This window comes from Triturus cristatus, chromosome 3_1, assembly GCF_964204655.1.
Source record: "Triturus cristatus chromosome 3_1, aTriCri1.1, whole genome shotgun sequence".
NCBI lineage: Eukaryota > Metazoa > Chordata > Amphibia > Caudata > Salamandridae > Triturus > Triturus cristatus.
The window spans coordinates 726,380,067-726,404,989 of NC_140583.1; the positions used below are offsets into that span (position 1 = coordinate 726,380,067).

The window sequence follows — 24,923 nt, forward strand, 5'->3', positions numbered from 1 at the left end:
ACTGAAAACCAAGCCAAAATTTATAACAGAGTTTATGAGAACAGGTTGGACATGGATGATGCACAATTTTCTTTTGGGCCAGATTTTGAAGTTTCTAAAACCTTAACTACTGGAAATGTTGATTCTCACTTGAATTGTGCTACCAGTTCTTCTACTGGTGTTCCGACTGTTAATAGTTCTGATTCATCAATATTACCATCACGTGATCGAGTCTGTAGATTGCCTACCAAATTTCATGATTATGTTTTATATTAATGTTTTCAATTTATTTTTGGTTCATTATATAAGGGGGGGGGTATGTGGTATACTGTATTATAACGTATTACTTTTCTTTACTGTCTCTTTAAGTTAGTAGAATCTCTATTTAGAATGGTAGTATGTCATGCAAGGTTCTATTCTTTATGTCAGTTACTTTTATGTTCCTGCTTTCGTGACTGCTGTGTCCGTGGGCTCCTTATTTCCTTCTGCTTCACTACTCTGTTATATGCCTATAAAGGACCGGGATTACAACAAGGAGTTCCTGTTTCCACTGGCTTCTTTGTATGCTACAATTTCTCTCTCCCTCACCTGTGTACTACTCTTCCTCCCCCTCATGCTCCGGTCTGTTCTTGCTCACTTCTGTGCATCTCTCATTGTCCCCCGTGTAGCTCTTTCTCGTGTGCTGCTTTTCCCCTCCACCAGCAACTTCCCATTGCTTTGCGCCCCCAACCTCTCCTCCGTTTCCTCCCACCTCTCAGTCCTCTTTTTTCCAATGATTTTTAAAACATTTTTATGCTTAAAAAACGCTCTTTCCTGCTTCTTACTTTTTAAAATGTATCAATCCATTTCAGATTAAAAGATCTGAGAAGTTTAAGACCAAAAGCGTAAGGGAGGCTGTCTCTACCCAATTCCAGTATCTGCTACTTCTTCCCTATGCATCTGTTGTCCACTCTGGACTTTTATGTATACTAAAGCAGATTATTGTAGCCTTAAACAAATCTTGGATTATTGCCATTATTGTTATATGTGAGTTGAGAAACTACAGTTTTCAATGACCTTTTATGTATATCATCCCCTCACTGGTGTAGCTTTCCTCAGTGACCGCTCTAGAAGGCTCCCAATCTTCAATTGACACACTGAGTGGAGGGGTCTGGTGCCTTATCATTGTTTTTATTTTCATACAGCATAGCCACCAATTCTGTTCTGAGATGTTAATGAGCTCATTCACATATCTTCAAAGATAGACATGTCAAGATCCTGTCTCCAAAGACGCTGTTATTGTCAATGATCCTATACAATGTCCGTCTGAGAGACCCTCAATGGATCTGCAGGAGAAATCATTCTGTAGAACTCTCCAAACCCCATGCTGGAAGTCCCTAATATCTTCAAGGCCATTATAGTTCTGTCCAAAATTATGTCACTTTTTTCTGATCTGGCCAGGGTCGCGGTGCCTGCCATCCTCAAAACTGTTGTAGTAACCTCATAAGGACCATTGGTCTCTATAAAACCCCTTCCAGAATCCTATAGCTTACTAAACTGCTCAGTAAGGGTCTGCATAAATATGTCTACATCTATATTGAATTCAACAATATTCTTAAACCAGGGAATTAAGATTTTCTTCTCAGCTTAAATTGGTCCTCTTCAGCATCATTGATGATATCACACTGGAGTGTGATAAGGGCTATTTTGGGAAGTTATTTAAACAGTCGGTATTCTACCTTTACTACGTGGTCAGTACTTCGTATTACCATTAATACGCATATTTTAGTTCGCAGATGCCATTACTTAGCATGCATTTACTTAGCATGTATTAACTACACATGTTCCATTACTTAGCATGCACTTACTAAGCATAGTGGAGTTACTGTGCAAATTAAAGTTTTGGGGTCCAGGGGTATTTTTTAGGGTCTGGGTGGGTTAGGGTTTTGGGGTGTAGGGGGTATTTTTAGGGTGCAGGGTGCATTTAAGGTTTTGGGGTGCTGGGGTATTTTTGGGGTTAAGGGTGCCTTTAGGTTTTGGTGTGCTGGGGTTAATTTAGGGGTCGGGTTGGTTAGGGTTTTGAGGTGGGGTAAATTTAGGGTTCAGGGTGCGTTTAGGTTTTGGGGTATTTTTAGGGGTCAGGGTGGGTTAGGGTTTTGGGGTACATGGGGTATTTTGAGGGTTCAGGGTGCATTTAAGGTTTTGGGGGCTGGGGTATTTTTGGGGTTCAGGGTGCGTTTAGGTTTTGGGGCACAGGGCTATTTTTAGGGGTCAGGGTTGGTTAGGGTTTTGGAGTGTAGGGGGTATTTTTAGGGTTCAGGGTGCATTCAAGGTTTTGGGGTGCTGGGGTATTTTTGGGGTTCAGGTTGTGTTTAGTTTTTGGGGTGCTGGGGTAATTTTAGGTGTCAGGGTGGGTTAGGGTTTTGGGGTACATGGGGTATTTTGAGGGTTCAGGGTGCATTTAAGGTTTTGGGGGCTGGGGTATTTTCAGGGTTCAGTGTGCGATTAGGTTTTGGGGCACAGGGCTATTTTTAGGGGTCAGGGTTGGTTAGGGTTTTGGAGTGTAGGGGGTATTTTGAGGGTTCGGTGTGCGTTTAAGGTTTTGGGGTACTGGGGTATTTTTGGGGTCAGGGTTGGTTAGGGAGTAGGGGTTATGTTTAGGGTTCAGGGTGCATTTAAGGTTTTGGGGTGCTGGGGTATTTTTGGGGGTCAGGGTGGGTTTAGGTTCAGGGTGCTGGGGTAATTTTAGGTGTCAGGGTGGGTTAGGGTTTTGGGGTGTAGGGGGTATTTTTAGGGTGCAGGGCGCATTTAAGGTTTTGGGGTGCTGGGGCATTTTTGGGGTTCAGGGTGCGTTTAGGTTTTGGGGTGCTGGGGTAAGTTTAGGGGTCGGGGTTGGTTAGGGTTTTGGGGTGGGGTAAGTTTAGGGTTCAGGGTGCGTTTAAGTTTTGGGGTGCTGGGGTAATTTAGGTGTCAGGGTGGGTTAGGGTTTTGGGGTGCATAGGGTATCATGGGGTATTTTGAGGGTTGAGGGTGCGTTTAAGGTTTTGGGGTGCTGGGGTATTTTTGGGGTTCAGGGTGCATTTATATTTTGAGGTGCTGGTGTAATTTTAGGGGTCAGGATTGGTTAGGGTTTTGGGGTGCATGGGGTATTTTGAGGGTTCGGTGTGCGTTTAAGGTTTTGGGGTGCTGGGGTATTTTTTGGGTTCAGGGTGCGTTTAGGTTTTGGGGTGCTGGGGTAATTTTAGGTGTCAGGGTGGGTTAGGGTTTTAGAGTGTAGGGGTAATTTTAGGGTTCAGGGTGCATTTAGGGTTTGGGGTACTGGGATATTTTTAGGGGTCAGGGTGAGATAGGGTTTTGGGGTGTAGGGGGTATTTTTAGGGTTCAGGGTGCATGTCAAGGGATAGGTTACTATTAAGATACATTTTTTGTTTTAAAGTACCAATAACGCATTGTAACGGTATGCGTAATAATTAACTGCGAAGTAAAAGCATTTTTAATGTATTTGTATATATTTGCGAAGTAAAAGCATGCGCAATAAAATCATGCGTAGTAAAGGTATTTGCGAAGTAAAAACTTCGAAGTAAATACCTGCGGAGCAACGGTATGCTAAGTAACATCATATATTTTAACAGTCCTGCCTTGGTGCCTGTCATTTGTAGCCTGATGCTCTTAATCCCATGGACTCCTTCCTTAGTCCTCACAGTGTCAGTCTTGAGATCCCTTCTAATTATTCTTAACTATATGGAGTCTTTTCCTTTGGATATCATTCACACTCAGCAGTTCTATATGACATCCACAATGAATTAAATTGCACATTTCGAGGATTCTGAGGCCCATTGGAAAACACCTACTTTCAAATTCCCTGGGTACTTTCGGGATATTGGCCACCGAGTGTCGTATAATGACCTAAAACTGAGCTCCAAACAAATGAGTCCTTGTCTTGGGTCAACAAAACAAGTGTAGTGCAAGTTTCAGTGGGTTGTCCATAGGTTCTTTTGAACTGGAGGTCCAACATTACTGACAGTTAGGTGTCACCACTATGCCTTAATTCAAGCACTTTGTTCCTCTGAGAATCCCTTGCTTGAAGTCCCCAGAGTCAAGCAAGTCCTGTTTCAAAGCTGAGTTCCCAGCCTTATAGCTACTCATTTTAAGTGGCCTCTTAATTATGACAATGCCAAAATTATTAGATCCACAAGAGCACCACAGATCTGTTTACTTTCATCTAGAATTTTAGCTACTGGATGTCCCCGTAATCTCAGGTTGAAAGTCTGGGCCAAAATGAGAAATTTCTGGACAACCTAGAATTACTGATTTCTATGGTAGTTCTTCATTGTTTTTTTAGTTGGCACTCAGGATCCTACTACTAATGGGCTGGGTTTTCCCCATCTTCAGAGTTACCGGCACCCCTGGTATCAATAACTCGGGGTGGGGAAATACTGACCCCTTTCCCAGGCAACTCGTACTGAGGGCTTTTTTCTCATATCATCTCTGTGGCATGCAACCATTGGCTAATAGGGAGGTTGACATGGTTTATTTCATGCTGCGTTCGCCTTCATACTTTTTTACCCTTTGAAAAATGAAAAGGATCACAATGAGCATCCTATACTTTGCTCCCTAATGCGATTGGCCCAGATAATCTTCCTGGTAATTTTGGCCTGCCAGAGTTGCCAATACCTAGGGTACAGGTAACTTTATATGGCCATAGTTATTGGGTAATTACAACTGAGACTGAGCGTTCTCTTAGAAATTAGGAATTACTGATAGCATCAGTAAATATGGGTCCTATTCCCCCAGTAATTACACGTTTCTCCTTGGATTCTCACTGGAAGAATACAGCTGTTTTCAGCAGCCTTAATTTCGGTGTGAAAATGAACAGATCTTCAGTATTCCTGTGGGTCTCAAAGTCAAGCCCAGTGGAATTAAAAGGTCACTAATAACGAGGGCCTTATTCCCCTCCTATATGACCTTTAAAGAAGCCCTTTTATCAGGCTGAAAATAAAAATGCTAAAGTTAAGAGTTCTTGTTCTTTGCAGAAAAAAACCCCGCTATGCCCTTACTTGTTTTTCTTTAACATGAAATCTGAAGGCTTCTTCTGTGTCATACAGACAGAAACTATCAAGCAGATACTGAAAAATATGATTCGAAAGCACACGCCTAAAGTTGTTGAAAACACCTCTGAAACCTCCTCCTGAACAACAGCTTACTAGGACAAAAAAAAATCATTGATTGCTAGCAGGTAAGTTGCAAAGGTGCCAAGGGCCCCAATGCAAGAAAGGAAAATTGTCTCCATGTGCCCTAGTTTTGTAATAAAACTAATGATTGTAGTGCAGCGGGCCCTTCATACCCAATTTCTATTGCCCTGCTTCAACTTGTGTGGCTAAGTGATCACCAGATCCAGTTCCTCAGGTTCAGCTTGCTGCAGCACCAGTTCCTCTACAGTTTATAAGGAAGAGTTGGATTGTGTCTCTTCCTCCTCATTCCACAATTGAGACCTCCTTTAAGCAAAGAAATACATCATTGCATAATGATGCCGAATATTTGGCCGAATTATTCGGAAAGACATTTTTTAAAATGGCAGATGTGTTGCAGTGGTCATGTAATATTTCAGGAACCATGAGACCTGTATACTTCATTTTGGTATCAAATCATAGGTTTTGTGGGTCAAGTAGTCTTATAGAGACAGAAAATATCTCCTCGTAGCAACCTTTCTGCCATTTTCCAAAGTGGCGACCATCATAGAGGAAGAAGAGACCTATATAGAAAGGGAAAAAATAATAATGGTTTTTAATCCGTTGAAGAACCAGAACCAATTGGACCTGGCGGCACAGGGTACGCCTTAATCTCCTGGGTTCTCCTGCTTAGCTACACAGAGACACGGGGACACTCTGTCGGCGTAAAAGATCAGATTTTATTAGCTGCAGCTAGTACAGTTGTCCTAGAAGTACACACGGTATGTTCTCAGGAGACTGCCACTTCACTCCGTGGCGCACAATCTTATATAGTTCATAGGTGACATATACATTAGCTAAGAACACACCTAAAACATATAAAAGAGCCAATAAGAAAAGTTGGAAAACAGAACAGAACCAATAGGAAAGGTTTGAAAATAAAGTATCGAGTAACTCGAAGAAGCCTCTCCTCTAACTGTGTTTGTCACCCCTCCCCACGAGCTAATTCATTAACTGACTTGTAGCTGACTTGCAGGTGACGAGATACGTTTGTGTGTTTTGGAGGACAGTTGTGAAACAAGAGAATACGAGCAGAGGACAGCGAAGGCCAGACGATAAGATTAAGTCAGAAGAGAATAGTGTGAACCAACAGATAGTAAAGACAGGGATTAGGAAAACCAGACAGGGATTAGTGTACTCGGCCAGTCTCTAACACCAGCTTTTGTAAACAGAGGCACAAGGTTATTTCGACACAATATTGCAGGAAAAGCAGAAAAGACTTCGATCGTCGTGCTGCCTGAGTGAGGGCAACACAAAATGGTGGCGGAGCACAAAATGGCGGGTCGATACGATCACGATCGAAAATCGATGTTCCTCAGACCCTCCTTTTGCCAGAACTCAGGCAAGATACACAGACTCACATTAATCTGAGTCAATGTCGATGGCTATGAGGTCATCGAGCTGTTGCTGTAGCATCATTCTAATAGTCTCTGTTCTTTGTGACTTGGGTTTAGGGATGCACATAGTAGCACAAAGGTCGCAGATGGCGGGACCACAGTGCATACAAAGGCAACAAGAGAAAATGACAATCAAAATTACTCCAAGGAATGTCAATACCTTCCAACCCCATTTGGACAGTAGTCCCCAAAACCACTCCAATAATGACCAATCTCCTTCGTCCTGATGAATCGACTCAGTCACCTGGCCGGATGGAATGACCTGGGTCTGTGGAAACCTCCAGCAAAGCACTCTGAACCTGTTGATGGAGAACACGCAATTTAGTCGTAAGGTCATGCAAGTAATCAATTAACATTGGATATGGTAAGTCTGAGTATTTCTTAGGGCGAGGGACTCCCCATATGTTAGCTGGGCGCCCAAAAACCACTTTATAAGGGCTAAGTCCCAAACGAGAGTGTACTGCAGTTCTGGTGGATAGAAGAGCCTATGGTAAGCATCGGGCCAATTAAGTCCTGTACTAGCCTGAACTTTCGCTAGTTTTAGTTTTAAAGTTCCATTGTAGCATTCCACTAAACCCGCTGACTGTGGATGATTTGCCGCATGGAACTTTTGCTTGATACCAAGACCCGCACAAACTTTTTGCATGACTTGGCCCACAAATTCGCTCCCAGAGTCACTCCGGACAATGCGCGGCAAACCAAACCTGAGGAAAAATTCTTTTAGCAGAACTTTAGCTGTGGATAAGGCTGTATTGTCTTTTAGAGTGTATGCTTTTATCCATCTAGAAAAGGCGCATACTACCACCAGAACATATTTGAGGTTGTTGCATCGTTCCATATGAATGTAATCGATCTGCAACACCGCAAATGGATATGTCGGAGGAGCAAAGTGACCTGCCGGAGTTGGGGTTCCCTTTCCCGGATTGTACATCAAACAAACAATACAATGTTTCACTACATTGTCTGCACACTTTGGGATTCCTTTGTTTTGCCACACTGGAGCCAGAAGCTTGCATATACCTTTCGCACTTAAGTGGGCTGGACCATGCGCCATAGTGACTACTGGCAGTACATAGGCATCTGGTAACAGCCAACGTTGGTGCTCAGACAATTCCACCCAACATCCCATCTCATCCAACATTCCTGTACTTTCTTTCCACTTGCTCAATTCTTTCTCTGTAGCCTCTTTCTGAATCGACCTTACACTTTCTACTGTATCCTCATACATTCCTCTCTCTCTAACCCAATTCGCAGGACCCGCAACATACATTCGATTTGAAGAATCTCTCGCTGTCTTTTTCGCTACTTCATCTGCAAATGCATTTCCTCGACCAACATCATCTATAATCTTTTTGTGTGCACTACACTTCACAATTGCTATTTGGGCAGGTAAAGAAAGTGACTCAAGAAGATCAGTCACCAACTGACCATGTTGTATTTTAGTGCCATGGGAAGTAAGGAATCCCCTCTCTTTCCGAAGACGCCCAAAATCGAACGCTACACCACAAGCATACTGACTGTCCGTGTACACATTCACTCTTTTTCCTTTTGACAACACATATGCTCTTGTTAAAGCTACCAGTTCTGCTGCTTGAGCTGAATTGTGTCTGATACGTGCTGTTTCCACGACTGTATGTAAAGTGTAACAGCATAGGCTGAAACTGTATCTCCATTAGGAAGCTTGAAACAAGAGCCATCCACCCATAGAATTCCATCCGGATTTTCTAGCGGCGTATCTTTCAAGTCAATTCTTCCTTTTGTTTCTTCCTCAGTACGGAGGAAACAAACATGTTGTTCTTGAACACCTTTCTCTACTGGAAGAGGCAACAAAGTGGCTGGATTTAAAGTGTTACATCGTTTGATGTGCACGTGACTAGCCAAAAGTGTCAACTCATATCCAGACAAACGAGCACTCGTAAGATGTTGTGTTTTCGTTCGGTTTAGTAAGGTATCCACTGCATGTGGCACCATAACAATGAGAGTATTATCTCGCACCACTCCAGCAGACTGTCGAATAGAAATTGCTGCTGCTGCTGCTGTTGCTTTAAGACAACTAGGCAATGCTTTAGCTACTGGATCTAACGTAGCCGAAAAATATGCACATGGTCGCTGTTTATCTCCAAATCGCTGTGTTAAAACTGACAACGCACAACCTTCTCTTTCATGAACGTAGAGCGTGAACGGCTTACTGTAATCGGGAGTACCCAATACAGGAGCAGAACACAGAGCAGTACGCAAGTCAGTGAAACTCTTCTGACATTCGTCAGTCCATGGAAGGGGCAGAGGTGTATCTTTCAAAGTGAGTGTCAACAGAGGTTTGGCTAACAAAGAAAAGTTCGGAATCCACTGCCTACAATAAGAAGTAATACCCAGAAAGGCACGTACCTCCCTTTGTGTGGATGGCACAGACATTTGCGCAATCGCCTGAATTCGTTCTGGGGTTAATCGTTGTCCCTCCTTTGATATGAGATGACCCAAGTAGGTAACCTCTCGACGAACATATTGTAGTTTAGAAGGTGAAACCTTATGATTCAGATTAAACAGATGGCGTAACAATGCAACAGTCACATTTTTGCAAATATCTTCTGAATCAGCAGCTTTCAACAAGTCGTCCATGTATTGAATAAGAGCAGCACCAGACGGCAAATGAAAAGCATCAAGATGACATTTTAAAGCTTGACTGTAAATAGAGGGACTTTCACAATAGCCCTGAGGTGCGCGCTTAAACCGGAAGCTTCGGCCTCCAAGAGAGAAGCCAAAAATATCCCTACTTTCTTCTGCAATGGGAATACTAAAGAAGGCATTCTTTAGATCGATAACAGAAAACCAAGTCGCTGTGGAAGGTATCATCGTCAACAGAGCAGTGATATCTGGGACAACAGGTAATTGTGGTACAACAATTTTGTTTACCTCCCGAAGATCAATTACGAAACGATATACAGGAGGCTGAGAAGGATCAGTGCGTTTAAGAACAGGAAGAATAGGACTATTGCATATGTTACCTCTCGTTTCCTCAACCACACCCTTCTGAATCAAATCATGAATGATTTCCAAAAGCGCTCTTTCACCTTCAGTAGAAATTCTATATTGCGGAATACGTGGCAATTCAACATTAGGCTTAAGAGTGACAACATAAGGTGGAATCTCCAGACACCCACATCGTTCGGACCCGTGGCCCAAAGCGTTGCCGGGAGAGAAAGCAATTCAGGTGGAAACTGATCTTTGGACAAATACATTGGAGAAGTCAGTTTCTGTCCTAAAGTAAGATGTACACCAGAAGGAGAACAATATACCGTAGCATGCATTCTTTTCAATAAATCCAAACCCAACAGATTTTCACCGCAACCATTCGTCAAAAGAAGCGGAGCTTCCAAATCATAAGGGCCAACTGAAATAGGCAAAGGGCAAGAAACCGGATTACGAACAGGGGCGCCAGAAAATCCTACAGAAACATTTGTTAAGCCGGACAAAGGTGCCCCAGGGAGTTTGGAATGAATGATAGACCTTCTCATCGCACCAGTATCTATGAGAAATGGCTCTGAAACACCCATTGTAGTGACATTAACATAAGGTCCATTCTGATCTACTGGAATTGACAAAACTCCCTTACTTTGTCCATGGCTGTCCTAGTTAGCATGAAGACTTTCATTCTCGCCTTCAACATAACAATCCTCATTGTAATACTGTGTAGACCTAACATTTTGCTGATCAAAATAATTCACGGAATTAGAAAGAGGAAGGGAACGCTGTTCTTGAGTCGACATACCTCGACCTCTACCTCTGTTTGCTGACTGGAGGCCACCACGACCTCGTGGAGCAGGTAGTGTCCCATTGCGCTGCAATAAAATCGGACAACTATTCTTAAAATGACCTTCCTCTCTACAATAGGCACATTGATTAGGTCCTAACAAAGGTCGCGGAATATATGGCTCAGACTTTTGATACAACCTCTGAAACTGCGGAGGCTGTTGAAACTGAGGCTGAACATAGCGAGGAGGATAAGCTTGTTGCAAGAGAACCTTCGTTTTCAATTCTTTCGTCTTTTTCTCTTGCTTTTCTCTTTCTTCTTTATCTCTATTTTCATAATATTGTGCAGTAGCCAATATCTGGGCAGCAGAAGAAACAGCCCATGAACTTTCAGAATCTTTCAATTTGTGTGACAACTCTGGAAGCAAATTAAATACAAATTTGTCCACAAATAATCGCTGACCACCCTCTGTAGCCATATCTTGACCACTGTGATCAATAAATGTCTCCTCGAAACGAGTAAAGAAATCAGAGACACTCTCATCTTTCTTTTGTTTGCATGCTGCTAATTTATCCCAGTTAACTCTCAAGGCAGGCATCATCGTTTTAATTAATGTAATAATCCTACCAGGGAGTTCTGAAACCAAAGCATCAGGCTTAGCACCACTCACTTGAGCTGCATCCGCGGCAATTATAGCAGCCCAATCACCACCTAATGCTTGAGCATGATTCTCTCTACGAATCTTAGCCCACAATGCTTGTGGAACTACATTTCCCATCAACATATCGATATCAGCTAGATTCATGATGCAAGCATCAACCGCCTGTGATAATTCTTTATAATAACCCGCAGGATTCTTACGAGGATCTGGTAGAGTCTGCTTAAGTGCTAAAACTTCAGATCGTTTCCAAGGGACATGTACCCATATACGTTGGAAATTAGCAGGAATAGCTGGATTATTACCTTGAGCCGCAACTTCCTCCTTCCACACTGAAGGAACCTCTCTCATGGGATAATTTTTCAGTGTCAGTCCAACCGACGGATCGGAATCAAGGAAATTCAGAGAGGACAACAAGGATCTAAAGGAAATAAGTGTCCTTACAGCTTTCTCAACCTTAGAACCCACAACGAGTCCTTTATCGAAATCAGTCTGAACATCTAACAGACCCTGTGGAATCGAACTCAAATTCACATCCTCCCATTCTTTAATGAGAGTATCACACATTACATTAAAAACATATCTTTGCGTAGGCGCATTCCATTGTGAGAAGGTAGACATAATATCGGGTACACTATACTGGGGACCCCTCTTGATCCATTTACGTGCGAGAGAGTCCAACCTTTCTTGTTCTTCAGAATCTGGGAACTGACTATGAGACTGTCTTCGAGCAAAAGCCGGAGACACATTTAAATCTTCAAAGAAAGGAGATAGAATACCAGTGACGGTGTCCGTGAGTTGCTTACGCACAGACGGAGAATTGGACATAAGAATAGGGGACAAGGTATTAGGCGAACTAACGGAAGGAGAACCGGTAATTGCAGAAGGAGCAGAAGGCAAAGGAGATCGAAGATCAGGATAGAGGGCAAAGAAGTTGAAGTTAAAGGCAAAACTGGTAGAGGCGGTAATACTGAAAGGGGCAAAGGCGGAAGAGCCGGAACAGGTGGAGGTACTGCTGGCGGCTGAACAGGCTGTATAAACTGGGGTGCATTAGCACCTTGTGCATAGGGCGGAGGCAATCTCAATAAATGGGACATTAGGGGATCTTCTTCTAAATCTTTCTTGTTATCGGAAGGGGAAACAGGCAACACCTGATAGCATTTATCTATCGCCATACGATGCTGTCTTTCTGAAATTTCCATCGCATTATTAATTTCATCATCTTTGAATTGTTGGGCAGCCTGTATAATTGTCATACCCTGTGCTTTCCTATCTCGTTTTGCTTGTTTAATTTCTCTCTGTTTGGCTTCCTTACGCCAAAGGCGGAAAGAGTCGAACATTGCCGGCCGGGCTTTTCTTTTAAATAAAACTGCTTCCAAATTATCTAGCACATCAGAATCGAAACTACCATTTTCTGGCCATTTTAAAACACCATCTTTCTCCGTGTATCGGGTCCATGTCTCGTTAAAGGCAATGGGGCCAACACCATGTTTAGGATAGAGCTCATATGTGGGAGTTCCAACTGAAGGAATCGGACAAGAGTCCTCAAGCCGGGAATCCCTATTACAACTAAAACAACAAAGTTTTCCAAACTTAGTCAGACCAGGCATCTCGTGATTTCGCCGGACTGTTCACAAACATCAAGGGGGTAAAACTCAGTTTACGCAGCACAAATGCACTTACCCCTCGGCTTCGGCTATTGCAATAGTCGAATCTAAGGACCAAAGAAACTAAGGAACAAAGAACCAAAGGACAAAAATTGTGGGAGCGACCCACCAAATACTTAACTAAGGATGTCTTCTTACGCCAACAGAGGCCCGTCTATCGTCTCGCCTTACCATACACCACCAAAGGAAGGACCAAAGCAGGGCGGCAGTCAGGGCAGCAGTCGTTAGTAGCCGTCAGGAAGGAGTAACCACGCTGAAAAAGACCTTCGGACCACTTTCGACATACAGGGGTCGCTTGACGTGGCTCGCGATTCCTCCAGAATTTTCTTGCGGGGTTCCTCACGAACTTCAGGCAGAACCACTACCACTGAAGCCGCCCCACGTTGGGCGCCAGTTGAAGAACCAGAACCAATTGGACCTGGCGGCACAGAGTACGCCCTAATCTCCTGGGTTCTCCTGCTTAGCTACACAGAGACACGGGGACCCTCTGTCGGCGTAAAAGATCAGATTTTATTAGCTGCAGCTAGTACAGTTGTCCTAGAAGTACACACGGTATGTTCTCAGGAGACTGCCACTTCACTCCGTGGCGCACAATCTTATATAGTTCATAGGTGACATATACATTAACTAAGAACACACCTAAAACATATAAAAGAGCCAATAAGAAAAGTTGGAAAACAGAACAGAACCAATAGGAAAGGTTTGAAAATAAAGTATCGAGTAACTCGAAGAAGCCTCTCCTCTAACTGTGTTTGTCACCCCTCCCCACGAGCTAATTCATTAACTGACTTGTAGCTGACTTGCAGGTGACGAGATACGTTTGTGTGTTTTGGAGGACAGTTGTGAAACAAGAGAATACGAGCAGAGGACAGCGAAGGCCAGACGATAAGATTAAGTCAGAAGAGAATAGTGTGAACCAACAGATAGTAAAGACAGGGATTAGGAAAACCAGACCAGGATTAGTGTACTCGGCCAGTCTCTAACACCAGCTTTTGTAAACAGAGGCACAAGGTTATTTCGACACAATATTGCAGGAAAAGCAGAAAAGACTTCGATCGTCGTGCTGCCTGAGTGAGGGCAACACAAAATGGCGGCGGAGCACAAAATGGCGGGTCGATACGATCACGATCGGAAATCGAAGTTCCTCACCGTTTATGTATACACCAAACAATGTTTATGATCTAAGTATGAAAAAAAAATGTTTATCACTCCTGTTTTAGACACATTTTCATAGTTCATTTTAGTTATTTATTTCGGCAATCACTTGTGGTACATTTGCAGTATGTTGAACATCTGAGAAGAGCATATCTACAGAGACATCTTTGTGCAGGACTGGTTTTGCCAGTACATGTACGTGTAAATTCTATGGGTAGAGACTAGAAATCTTGTAGGTTTTAGCACCTCATCAATATCTTCCCAACCAAATTCACACAGATCTTTCTCTACATATGCATGATCCAAAACATTTACACATCTTCTGATAAAGTGGAACGCTTTTTTAATGTGCCCATGCACAGAATATGGCGTTGGTGGAAGGTCACTTAGTGGTACTCATCTCTTGAATTCAATGTACCGTAGATCGTCAAATGTGTGAAAGTCAGAACTTGTTTTCCAAACATGATATTTTTCTACGTCTTTAAAGTCACATTCTTCTTCTGTCTCAGCAAATAATTTTAGAAACTTCACAGGTTCAGCAGTTAAAGCTCCAAGCTTTGTTCCAATTTTGCTCATAGTGTCTTCACTTGTAAGAATATGTGCCTTGATAGGAACACTGGGCATCTCTAGGTCAAGTTTCTTGTACAGAATATGAAGCAGAATTAAGTGTCTTTTCTCGCCTGTTCCATAGCGTATCCATATAACTCTGGCAATCCTTGACTTATGAATATTGCAGCAAATCTAAGTGGCACAATAATAACATATGTGTCATTTGACAGTGCAATGTCTCAATTGGAACCATTTCGAACAGCCCACTCAACATGTGGTACAACACGAAAGTCAGCTTCCTCCAATTAGCTGTTAAGTTCTTGAACAATATGGACCGTACCTTTTGAATATATCTCTGCAGGCATAAGCTCCTCATTGACAATCATTCCACTTGCAATAATTGGAAATACACGATGGTCCATTAATTTTAAATTTGCCATCTCTCTGAAAACATTCCAAATAGAAAGGACTTCATGGTAAACTAGCTGCCATTGAACAGAATATTCACATTTACGTGACTGACCAACAATTCCCTTGAAGCTTTTCTGTGATCTCTGGATTGTCTGTTCCAGTTTCATATCTGGAGCCAAAGCATTGAACCTTCCCTATCTGTCTTTCACCACAAAATGTCTTTGAATGAATTTTCTGTAGAGGTATGGCTTTTCCATCCTTAGCTTCTTCACTCGCTCCAAATACTGGGACCCATATCTCAGGTAGTTTATGCAATCGAATTAGCGAAACACAGTAATCAGTGACTCCACAGTCTTCACATGCAGCTCCCAATCACCTTCCTGCATATAAAAAAGTACTTGCAAAGTTCTGACTTTTCTTCACATTCTTTGACAAACTTGTTTTTTTGATTTTGAACTTAGTGCGTTGAACATTGCCTGGCTTTTCATGATGGCTTTTGAATGAAGTGCACCTTGTGCCTTGTTAACTTCTGAGATAAGATATGCAAACCCCAATTTGTCATTCTGGGTCCAGAAAGCTTTCCAATGCAATGTTTCTATAGCCTCCGATATGATGAGCATACTTTGTAACAAATGAACATAATGAGTACTGCTCAATGCTGACTGTACAGTTTTTCTTCCAAAGATTTGTCTCAATAAATGCATCGTCTATGCCACATCCACTGAGATAACTTCCTGCATGCCACAACACAACTTTTGTCATGTAAAAAATACCCATCATTGGATAAAGTCCATCAAATTCTACTTGGATTGCTCATAAAAATGTCAGCTACAATACGGAAAACACCTTCATTGCAGAAAATTGACAGGATAGGCCGGTCTTCAAGCTGAGCATGCACATTTGGAATTCTTTTTAAAGCTGTGTGTACTGTTGCGCAGTTTGTGACTGGAGATGGTATTACTGGTAAAAACCCAACCTTCTTCAGTGGGCACTTTATTCTGGGAGATCAGAGCATGAATTCCAGCCCACAGAGGAACTGGCTTTTCTTCATCCTTCAGTCTACACGAAATTAGCGTTATGATACATTCAGTTAAATCAGCTTTGTGGAACACAGCATTAGGCAGAAGTAGATTCATGTCCTCAGCCACTTCAAAACTTTCTGGTAGACTGCGACGTGTTGATGGCTTGTAGTGATTTTGCACATGTTGGCAAGGCATTTGGAAAATAAGTTTGCAGCCTCATTTTTTTATGCCTACAGCTGACAAAGCTTTTTTTCCAGCAGCTATTTCATTGGTACAGTCTTGAAAAAGCACCATGGCAGTATAATTTGTGCTGGATATCCCAGAAAAAGAAGAGCTGTCTCCAAAATCCAAATTATCAAGAGCAGCAATTGTAAATACTTTCCTGGTAAAGTGACTTGGGAGTGGTGTGCTGTCAGGTTCACAAGATTTTACAGCATGAGCTGCTAACAAGTTAGTTCCTGCTCCATACAATGTTATTATAAATTGTTGATACACCAATCGTATTATTTAAAGTTATTAGCTCTCTACTTTTGCACTTGACATAGATTGCATGGACAGTCATCATCTGTAGCGGACTTTTCTTTTTGCCGTGTTGTAATTCATAATTTGGAAAAGACAGTACATTTGCACTGCATAAGCCTGTTGGTTCATGGGATTGTCTTCCACTTCTTCGCTTATATCTTCAAAGCCATCCTCAATGTTGTCAGCTTCTGTGATGAACTCAAGAACTTTAGTTTGTAACAGTTTTGCTTTGCTGATATTGAACAATGATGTAAATAATGTTAAGACAACATCAGATGATCTTGTTAACTCCCATGATTTATGAAGCCCAGGGGCATCACAGAATTTGTCATTAAGTCCAAAATCTAAATCTTTCAGGACGTTTCTTAAAATGGTTCCTATTGATTTTCTGTTATCTTATTTTGGTAGCAAGAACTTCAGGAGTCATATCGGCTGAAAACACAATGGGCTTTTTTTTTTTGTTAACATGCCAAAAATGAATTCTGACATTGTACATTCTCACCAGAAAAATCGTAATTTCATTATTATGGATCAATACAGTTTCACCAATGCTGACCATTATTTCTCTGATCTCACCGAGTGTGACCTGTAGTCTGTACTCAAGAGTGGCTTTAAAACTTCATTTGTTTTTTCAAAGAGTGCAAACTTAACTGAAGGATGGTGGTTACGTTGCTGCTGGGAGCTCATTATACATTCACATTTTCGAATGTATAAAAGCATGCAGTTCAGATGGGCATACAAATTTGCTGCAAGGACATTCACCCCACTGTTTGAATCAGCTACTTGGCTGAAAACTTCATCTTAGCAGAAACTAGCTGCAGATAAAAACATGTTTGCCCTTTGATACTTACATACTCTGTACTCTGTTCTTTCATCAATCCCTTTGGCCATTATTCTGGCTAAACCACAGATAACACATTAAGGATCCTCTGCTTTCTGATCAGTGGTTTGTAGTGTACGAGGGGTATCCATCGATCTTCAAAGTGGATTGACATTGGGTTTGGTTGTTATCGCTTTCTCAGAAGACTCGGATTGTTGTGATTCACTGGTTTCTGCTATTTTTTGATGAATTGTTTTCCAGGCTTTTTTCCATTGTATACGACTTGTTGTTACAGTGATAAAATATTTGATCCTCTTCACCCATCAGCTTCAATCTTTTGTGAACTTTGACTTGCCGAATTTCTGCAGCATCTCAAACTCTCTTCTGTCCAGCCACAGTTGATGTTACCTTTCTTTCAGATTAGTTTGGCATATGACACATTTTTCTTTGTTGAAGGAGTCCTCAGATTTTTGTAGTTAGCTACACTCTATTAGGAGGTAAAGATTCTCTGCTACAACCTGCTTCGCTCATGTTTTCGAATTTGAATCAACGGAAAATCTGAAACAAAAACAATATTAAAATAAATTGCCAATATGATGGCTAAAACACATCATTATAGACCCGCCATTTTGGAAAATGGTGGAAGGGTTGTTTTGAGGAGTTTTTTCTGTCTCTATAAAACTACTTGACCCCCAAAACCTATGTTTTTACACCAAGATGAAATATATAGGTCTCATGGCTCCTGAAATATTATATTGGCACTGCTAACACATCCGGCATTTAAAAAAAATGTTGTCGAGAAAAGTCGGCCTTTGTCTAGCAATGTCTAGCCAAGCGAAATTACTTTTATAATGATACAAAATCACAAATTAAAAATGAAAATCTATGGACAGCAATTTTTTTAAGTAGATATATCAAGGAGCCAAGACTAAAAATCTATGCTTGTATAATTCTTTAGTCTATGCTAGAAAAAACTGCATTAAATGCCCAGATCACATTCTTGATGCTTAATAACCCATTATATCTTTTTCTCTTAAGCTTCGAAGGGTAACCTGACCGAGGAAGAGAAGCCACTCGCAATCAGTCTAGTGCTTACAATCGGCAGCATCTTCTTGTCCATATACTTCCTGGTATGGGAGACGTACACACTGCGTGCGGATGTCATCCTTAATGCACTTCTGCTGACTCTGTATGGACTGGAGGTGATCATGGGACTGTTTGCCATTGCTGCCTTTGTCCGTTAGAGCTTTGAAACGTTCAGTGGTTCAGAAGAGACTAGTGCTGGCTTCTGTCAGTATATGAGAGATGCTACAAGTCACAAAGCCGCATTCTCAGTTTTCGGCTCCCACATTCTGAGGGAGGAGAAAAGGGATAACGTCGTCAATACTTGGAAAACAAATCTAAAGTGTTTTATGTGCAAATATTTACATGCCATCAGGATACTAGTGAGTGAGTGAGTGTGTGTTACCATTGTGCAATGGGACCAAACCGCCATTGGATGCCAAATGATTAATAATTTAATAACAAGTTTTCATATTGATACCAATGTTATATCAGCAAAATATTTATTCTCCATGTTATTTATTCTCTTTTTTGTATGATAAAAGTTCTCAGTTTAAAAACGAAAAAAGCGTGATTTACTAAAAAGTCAAAAACATTGTTAAACTGTATAAGGCAATAAGCTTTTAATGAAAAATACATTTAGTCTGATTGGAGAAATGTGGCAGGGTCTAGTTAGTTAAGAATTCCCCATCCGCCATTGGAATATTTTTTGCATCAAATTCAGTCCTGTGCAGTTGGGGGCCAGGGGGATGCACAGAGATCCTAGTCATGATTCTTGGTACATGGCATGACACTGTTTTTGTATAGTGCTGTCGCTCAAACATCGTGTGATATAAAATCTAGAATACTCAAGGTGACATGCCATGGGGAGTTTTAATTTAGATGAGCACAATATGAGCTATGAGCAGTAATATAAAGTTGTAAAGTTAGAACAAACTATTTTCAAGAAGGCTGAACATATAACAGCCGTTTCTGAAAAAACCCGCAATCACCGTTCACAGAGTTTCAGAAAGCTGTGCATCATTAAAAAGAGAGTACTGTTCTTCGAATATGTCCTGAGGAGCTCCAGTGTTGTATCTTTACAAAGACTTGAAGTCCTTGTCTCCACTACTCCACTGGGGATATTTCTTTCATTTAAGTACTGGTGAATCTCATGTTTTGGTTGTAGAGACTACTACTAAAACATGGGTGGATGCCCAATAATCACTGCCCCTCTTGGGCTAATAGACCATACAAAAAAAAAAGAAGTGAGTGCAGGAATAACTTCTTTGCACCGTTTACCATCACAGACACACTAGATGTGTCTGGAAAGCCATTCAATTGAATTATTGCAACATATATTTAAGAAAACTCATAGAACCATATATTTCCAAATCTAGTTATGGGTGCTTTTTATTTTTATTCTGGTTTTTTTTGTAATACACTTTTTTTAACAAACATTTATCAACATCATCAGTTAACATAAACCCATATATTTCACAAAAAACAATCAAACGCAAACAAAATTCCGGTCAATCTTGGCCTCTCCCAGAGATACTTTTTACATCAAAATTCACATCTACAATGTTGGTTCCACTCGTCCTCTATACTGGTTTGAAATCCAACCAAAGACATATAATGAGTGGGGACCACGGTCTTTCCATTTAGCCCTTCTGATTTGGTTCCCCACCTCAGGATGATTGATTCATCTTTTCCTTCTGTGAATTTTACTTCTCCCAGAAAGGTAATTGTCGGCGCGTTTCAACCTTCAAGATATTTAAGGACTCATCAAGATTCGAGATAAAGGGATGACCAATTTATTCTCTCGTTCTTGAAATTATTCTCATATGCCCTATAGCAGGATAAAGTCACCCATATATGAATGAATCAGGTACATCAATATTGGTCCTGTAATTGTACTCTTCTGATGTACCACAGCCTACAACTATGTTGGTTCTGTGTTAGTGGGAGCGATGAAACCAGTGGTATGAAATTCACTGGAGAACAAGGAAGAACGCCTTCCCATACATCAACGCTCTACTCGTCTACTAGGGTCGAAAGTTGAAAAAGATAATTAATTTGAATAGCATTCCAGACACATTGAGTGTGTTTGTGATGGGAAAAGTTGTATAGAAGTTACTTCTTTCTTTTTTGTTTGGTTGTAGAGACAGGGGGTGAAGTCTGGATTATAAGAGACCGAAAAACAGCAAGATTTAAGGATTGTTATCAGAGCCAGCCTTTCCTAAAATAGCGCCCTAGGCGTGGGCGGACAGAAATTTGGCGCCCTTGCTGATGGTAGTGAATGAAATGGGGCAGCTGGGGACCCCTTTTCTGTTCACTAATCAGTAACTGGATGAGTAGGGAGTGGCCCCTGAACACAAACAGTCCCAGACCTCACCCAATTAACCTAAATCACCGATAGTTGAGCTACCTCACGAAGATGATGATTTTGTTGATGTGTGTCAGCAGGGGTCAGAGTTTGAAGGGAGGCTAAAATGGTATTAACAACATCACCGACTGTATGATAATGAAGGACTAAAGCCACTTTAAACTGGCGAATCAGAGAGAAATGAACAGGCAGGGACAGGGAGAAGGCTGGAGCAAGATAAGAATGGTGCTGTTGTTGGCAGTTTGGTGCACCCTATTATTCACCAAATCAATGAAAAACAGACTACTAATCCAATATTCTGACAATTTTGATAACTATTTTCACTTAGTGGAAACCCAAGATTGACCGTGGTAAAAAAAAGGGTCTAGTACCCACGTTTCTGAGAAGTAGAGGTCAGTCGGCAGCCAAATCATGTTACAGTCACTTTAATGCTCTGGCCGTATTGTCCAAAGAATGTAGCACGGTATTCAGGAAGAGGCTGACAGGCTTGGAGACAATACTCTGTTACCACATATACTTAAATTATGAGTTTGGAAGCTAACACTTTACTCCCCCATTTTTCTTCCACTAAATTTGGGTTAGTGAAACATCCCGAGATTTAGAAGAGTAAATGCCTGATAACTACTGGGACATGAAGATTTTGGTGCGGTAATCATGTTCTGATTTCAGCAGTCCTGCCAAGTATCATGCATCAGGCGTGAGGCTAACGCATTTCAGTGTGGTGTTCCGCATAACCGCACTGAAATGCATTGTCACGCTTTTTGCCCACTGAGACTGGCTGCACTCTGCTGACAGCGCTGAAACTGGCTACCATAACGCCAGGGTGCTAGCGCCCGCTCTAGGGCCTCTGATACCAGTGTGCGCCGTCTGCTCTGCTGAGTGCTCGCTCCCCGCAGACTTGCCAGCAGGACTCCAGGAGACAATAATTGACATGATCGTGCTGCTCTGGGAGTGCTTGCCCAATGCTTGCTACAATGTTGTAAAAACTGTCATCTGCCAGGGTAGGGTGCTGCCTCTGCCTACATTAATTCCCGCCCAGCGCTGACCACATGACAGACAGTCAGGAAGTGAGGGTCTCTGAGAAGCGGCGGGGGACTCAACAGACTGGAGAGTTGTGCTGCTCAGTGTCGATACGATGTACCCGTCGGCCGTCCCAGAGACTGAAACTAGTTGCGCTGGCTGCCGCAGCCAGACTGAGCTCAGTGCGTGGTAAATTGTTTTACCCGGCCGGCGTTGGAAGCACACTGCTGCTGTGCGGCCGCCGACGGACAGACCCCGTGCGGCTCAGCGGCTCTAGTCTGGGTTCACCACCACGGCCACGGACCGGCGCGGTCCATCACTGACCCCCGCTCGGCTCTGAGACAGCCAGGACTGAGTGCCTGCCACAGCCAGTGGAGTGCCGGCCGCAGCAGTCACTGGACTCGACTCTGGCTGATACTAGTAGCAAAAGTTGAAGTCTGTTCACAACAGTAAGTATTACTACGTCGTAATTCTTTCTTCACTGTGAGGCAGCCTGCTGCCACTGAGACTGGGTGTTGTTACGGTGGCCTAACCTTTTGTATCGTGTGTTGTCTCTTGTCACACACAGTTGCACGCACTGACGGAGTTGACGTTTTAATACTTAGCTGCCAAGGTTTCAGATTGCTATGTGTGACATTTCCATAATTTTTTATATTTATGTTTCCCTCGTCTTCATTACTTGATTTTGCTCGCAAAAAAGTGTCACTCATATATGTTGAAATGTCATTCATAATTACACAGAAATTATGAAAATGTCACACATAGCAATCTGAAACCTTGGCAGCTATGTTTCGGGAACAAACTCCTAATTGGGTGCTGCTTGTCAAGTCTGATGAATTTCGATCCAATATTGTTGGATTTCATGGGGTGCAATAGATATCGACTGAGGCACTTGGCCACTCGTAATGAGAGATAACAAAGGTAATTCCCTATCGAAGTACTTTAAGGTGTGGGGTGAGGGGGAGAAAAGACCATTATTCAAGAAAGTATACTCATTTGACCTGTATTTCTTATCGTGTGCCTAATAAGTGCTATCGGTTTTGATCCCCATATGAAATTATGCTATATATACAATATCTTTTTACAAACCATATTTATTCTGTTTTCCGAAAATTCTCATATTAATTAATCTCAACGACAAATCTCATAAAAAGTCTACAAGTACATTTTAACAATTCGGTTCCCTGTACTGCGACAAAACCTATTTAATACAATAAAGAAAATATTATTGTTATTTCCATAAAATCAAAGATACAAAAAGGCTCCCCACACAACAATCCACTCACTCTCCTACACACATCCAGAATCAATACCTACCATATATTACATTTATACCACATCCCAGCATACTACACATACTCTGAACAGATAGCAACGGAAAAACAGTGTTTTTTTATCCGTTGATATGTTGTGGGCTGGGATAACTTTCCCAAAAACAGTCAAAGCACATTTCGGTGTGGGCATCAAACCTTCCAACCACCTTCTTCAGGAACACGCATCAATAAAGTTGCTTCCCAGGGTGGTGATATGGGGGAATTACTCGTTTCAGGGCCCTGCTACTTGATGGCTGCAGACAGCCAGACTTCTATCTGGCTAGTATGGCATCCCCTCACTACTACTCAGGAAATGTTTTAATAAGTTCTGCTAAGGTTGTTTAGACTTAATTCCTCAGATTAGTTCTTCTAGGCACGAAACACAAATAGTGATAACACCAATCCTAGTTCCCAGATCACTTCTAAAGACTCCTTTTTGTAGTACTGAATGTCCTCAAATATATTTTCCTTTTCTGTGCTCGCGTCATGTGTAAGGTTCCCGTATGTCCACTGGAGACCACTCGTAATGAGAGCCTGAAACTGTGTCTCCCATGATTCCTATGATTAGTGTTCTGCGTGTTATATCGCCCTCGCCACTCAAATTCCACTGTTCATGTCTTTGTGATGATGCCACAAAATCCTACAGTTTCAATTCAACCATGTATAGAATTCAGCACCAAATTACTGTCCTTTATAATATACGCTTTGTAATAGAGTTAAAAATTAGAAGCCAGGAGAGACGGAAGGCTTTTTCTCTTGGGTGTGTGTATTACTTTACATGGTTTTCAGTTCACCTCGTTTCGTCACCGACCGGATTGATGTGTACAGTTGAGTTTGTAATTTAATTTGAATATGTTTTGTAGCTTGATTTAAATATAATACTTTTCACACAGTGGATTTTGGTCATTCCTGGGGTTACTGCCATTTGTCTGCTGACATAAATTGTGAAGGATTACTCTTTGAGCTAACACTGTTTTTAATGATTTTTTTCTGAGACAACTCTGTTCTATTCCGGCTGGATGGTAAATACCCATATTGAGAAAAGACACCACACAAGTAAATAATCTGTCTTTATGAGGAAAATTCCATAATAATAAGCTCAGATTTAGTTAATCATGATGCAAACTAGTAAAATTGGAGACTTGCAATGAGAAGCTTAATGATTCTAGAACAGGGGCATACTACAAAAAGTGCCTAAGGGGTGCAATCAGTGTTTGTGCCCGCATTGCGCGCCCCCAGGCACTTTGGTTTTACAGAAGGGGGCGCAGACGCTAGTGCATCCCCTTCTGTAATACTGATAGCGCTGGCGCACTTAATGCGCCATCGCTACCATCAGGGGCGTTCCCTCATTTGCATAGGTGTGTGCCCTATTCAAATGAGATAATTCCTTTGCCTCTGCGCTTGCGCCATATTACAGAGGTGGGCACAGAGGCAAAGAAGCTGTGAGTGCGCCCCCTGAGAGCAGCCCTCTGGTGGGGAGAAAGTGGGTCCTACGGACCCCCCAGACATCCCCTTGCAGGCAGGTGCAGTCACAGACTGCACCCACCTGCAAGGGGATCTGTAATCCCCTTTAAAAGTGCAGGCGGGTTGCCGCCTGCACTGTGAAAACACAGAGTGGCTGCCAGCAGCCACTCTGTGTTTTCACATGAATGCCCTGCCCTGGGGGCAGCACGAGTTTGCAGCTGCCCTGGGGGCAGCTCATTCACCATAATAAGCCACATTGTCATTGTTTGCACCCGGCGCACCTTTTAAAAGGTGCGCCGGCGCAAACAATGACAAAACGGCCGGTATTTAAGACAGATTCTGACCTGGGGGCTTACTCCGTTTGAAGTTTACCACCACCCGTTAAAGTCATGAAAATTGTGGCACAAATGGAAGCATGCTTCCAAATATTTAATGATCTGTTTTGCTGGAGCACTTAAGGTAAAGTCAGCAAAAATAATTTGCTGGGTGGAAAAGAAGATTATGTTTCTTTAAAATTGCTTCAAATAAATATATTGATAATTAAACCACTTAATGTCCTAA

At 42.0% G+C, this 24,923-nt stretch overlaps 1 protein-coding gene across 9 annotated transcripts in view; it reads left to right on the forward strand.

The window, feature by feature from the left end:
• Nucleotides 1-23,793, forward strand: part of TMEM80 (transmembrane protein 80) — a 298,952-nt gene extending 275,159 nt beyond the window's left edge. For all 9 annotated transcript variants that reach the window (XM_085644857.1, XM_085644861.1, XM_085644860.1 and 6 more), the window contains one exon: nt 18,174-23,793. In XM_085644857.1, coding sequence (XP_085500983.1) covers nt 18,174-18,379 — 206 coding nt within the window. In that variant the 3' untranslated portion in view covers nt 18,380-23,793. The remainder of the gene's footprint in view (nt 1-18,173) is intronic.
• The last annotated feature ends 1,130 nt before the right edge of the window (nt 23,794-24,923 follow it).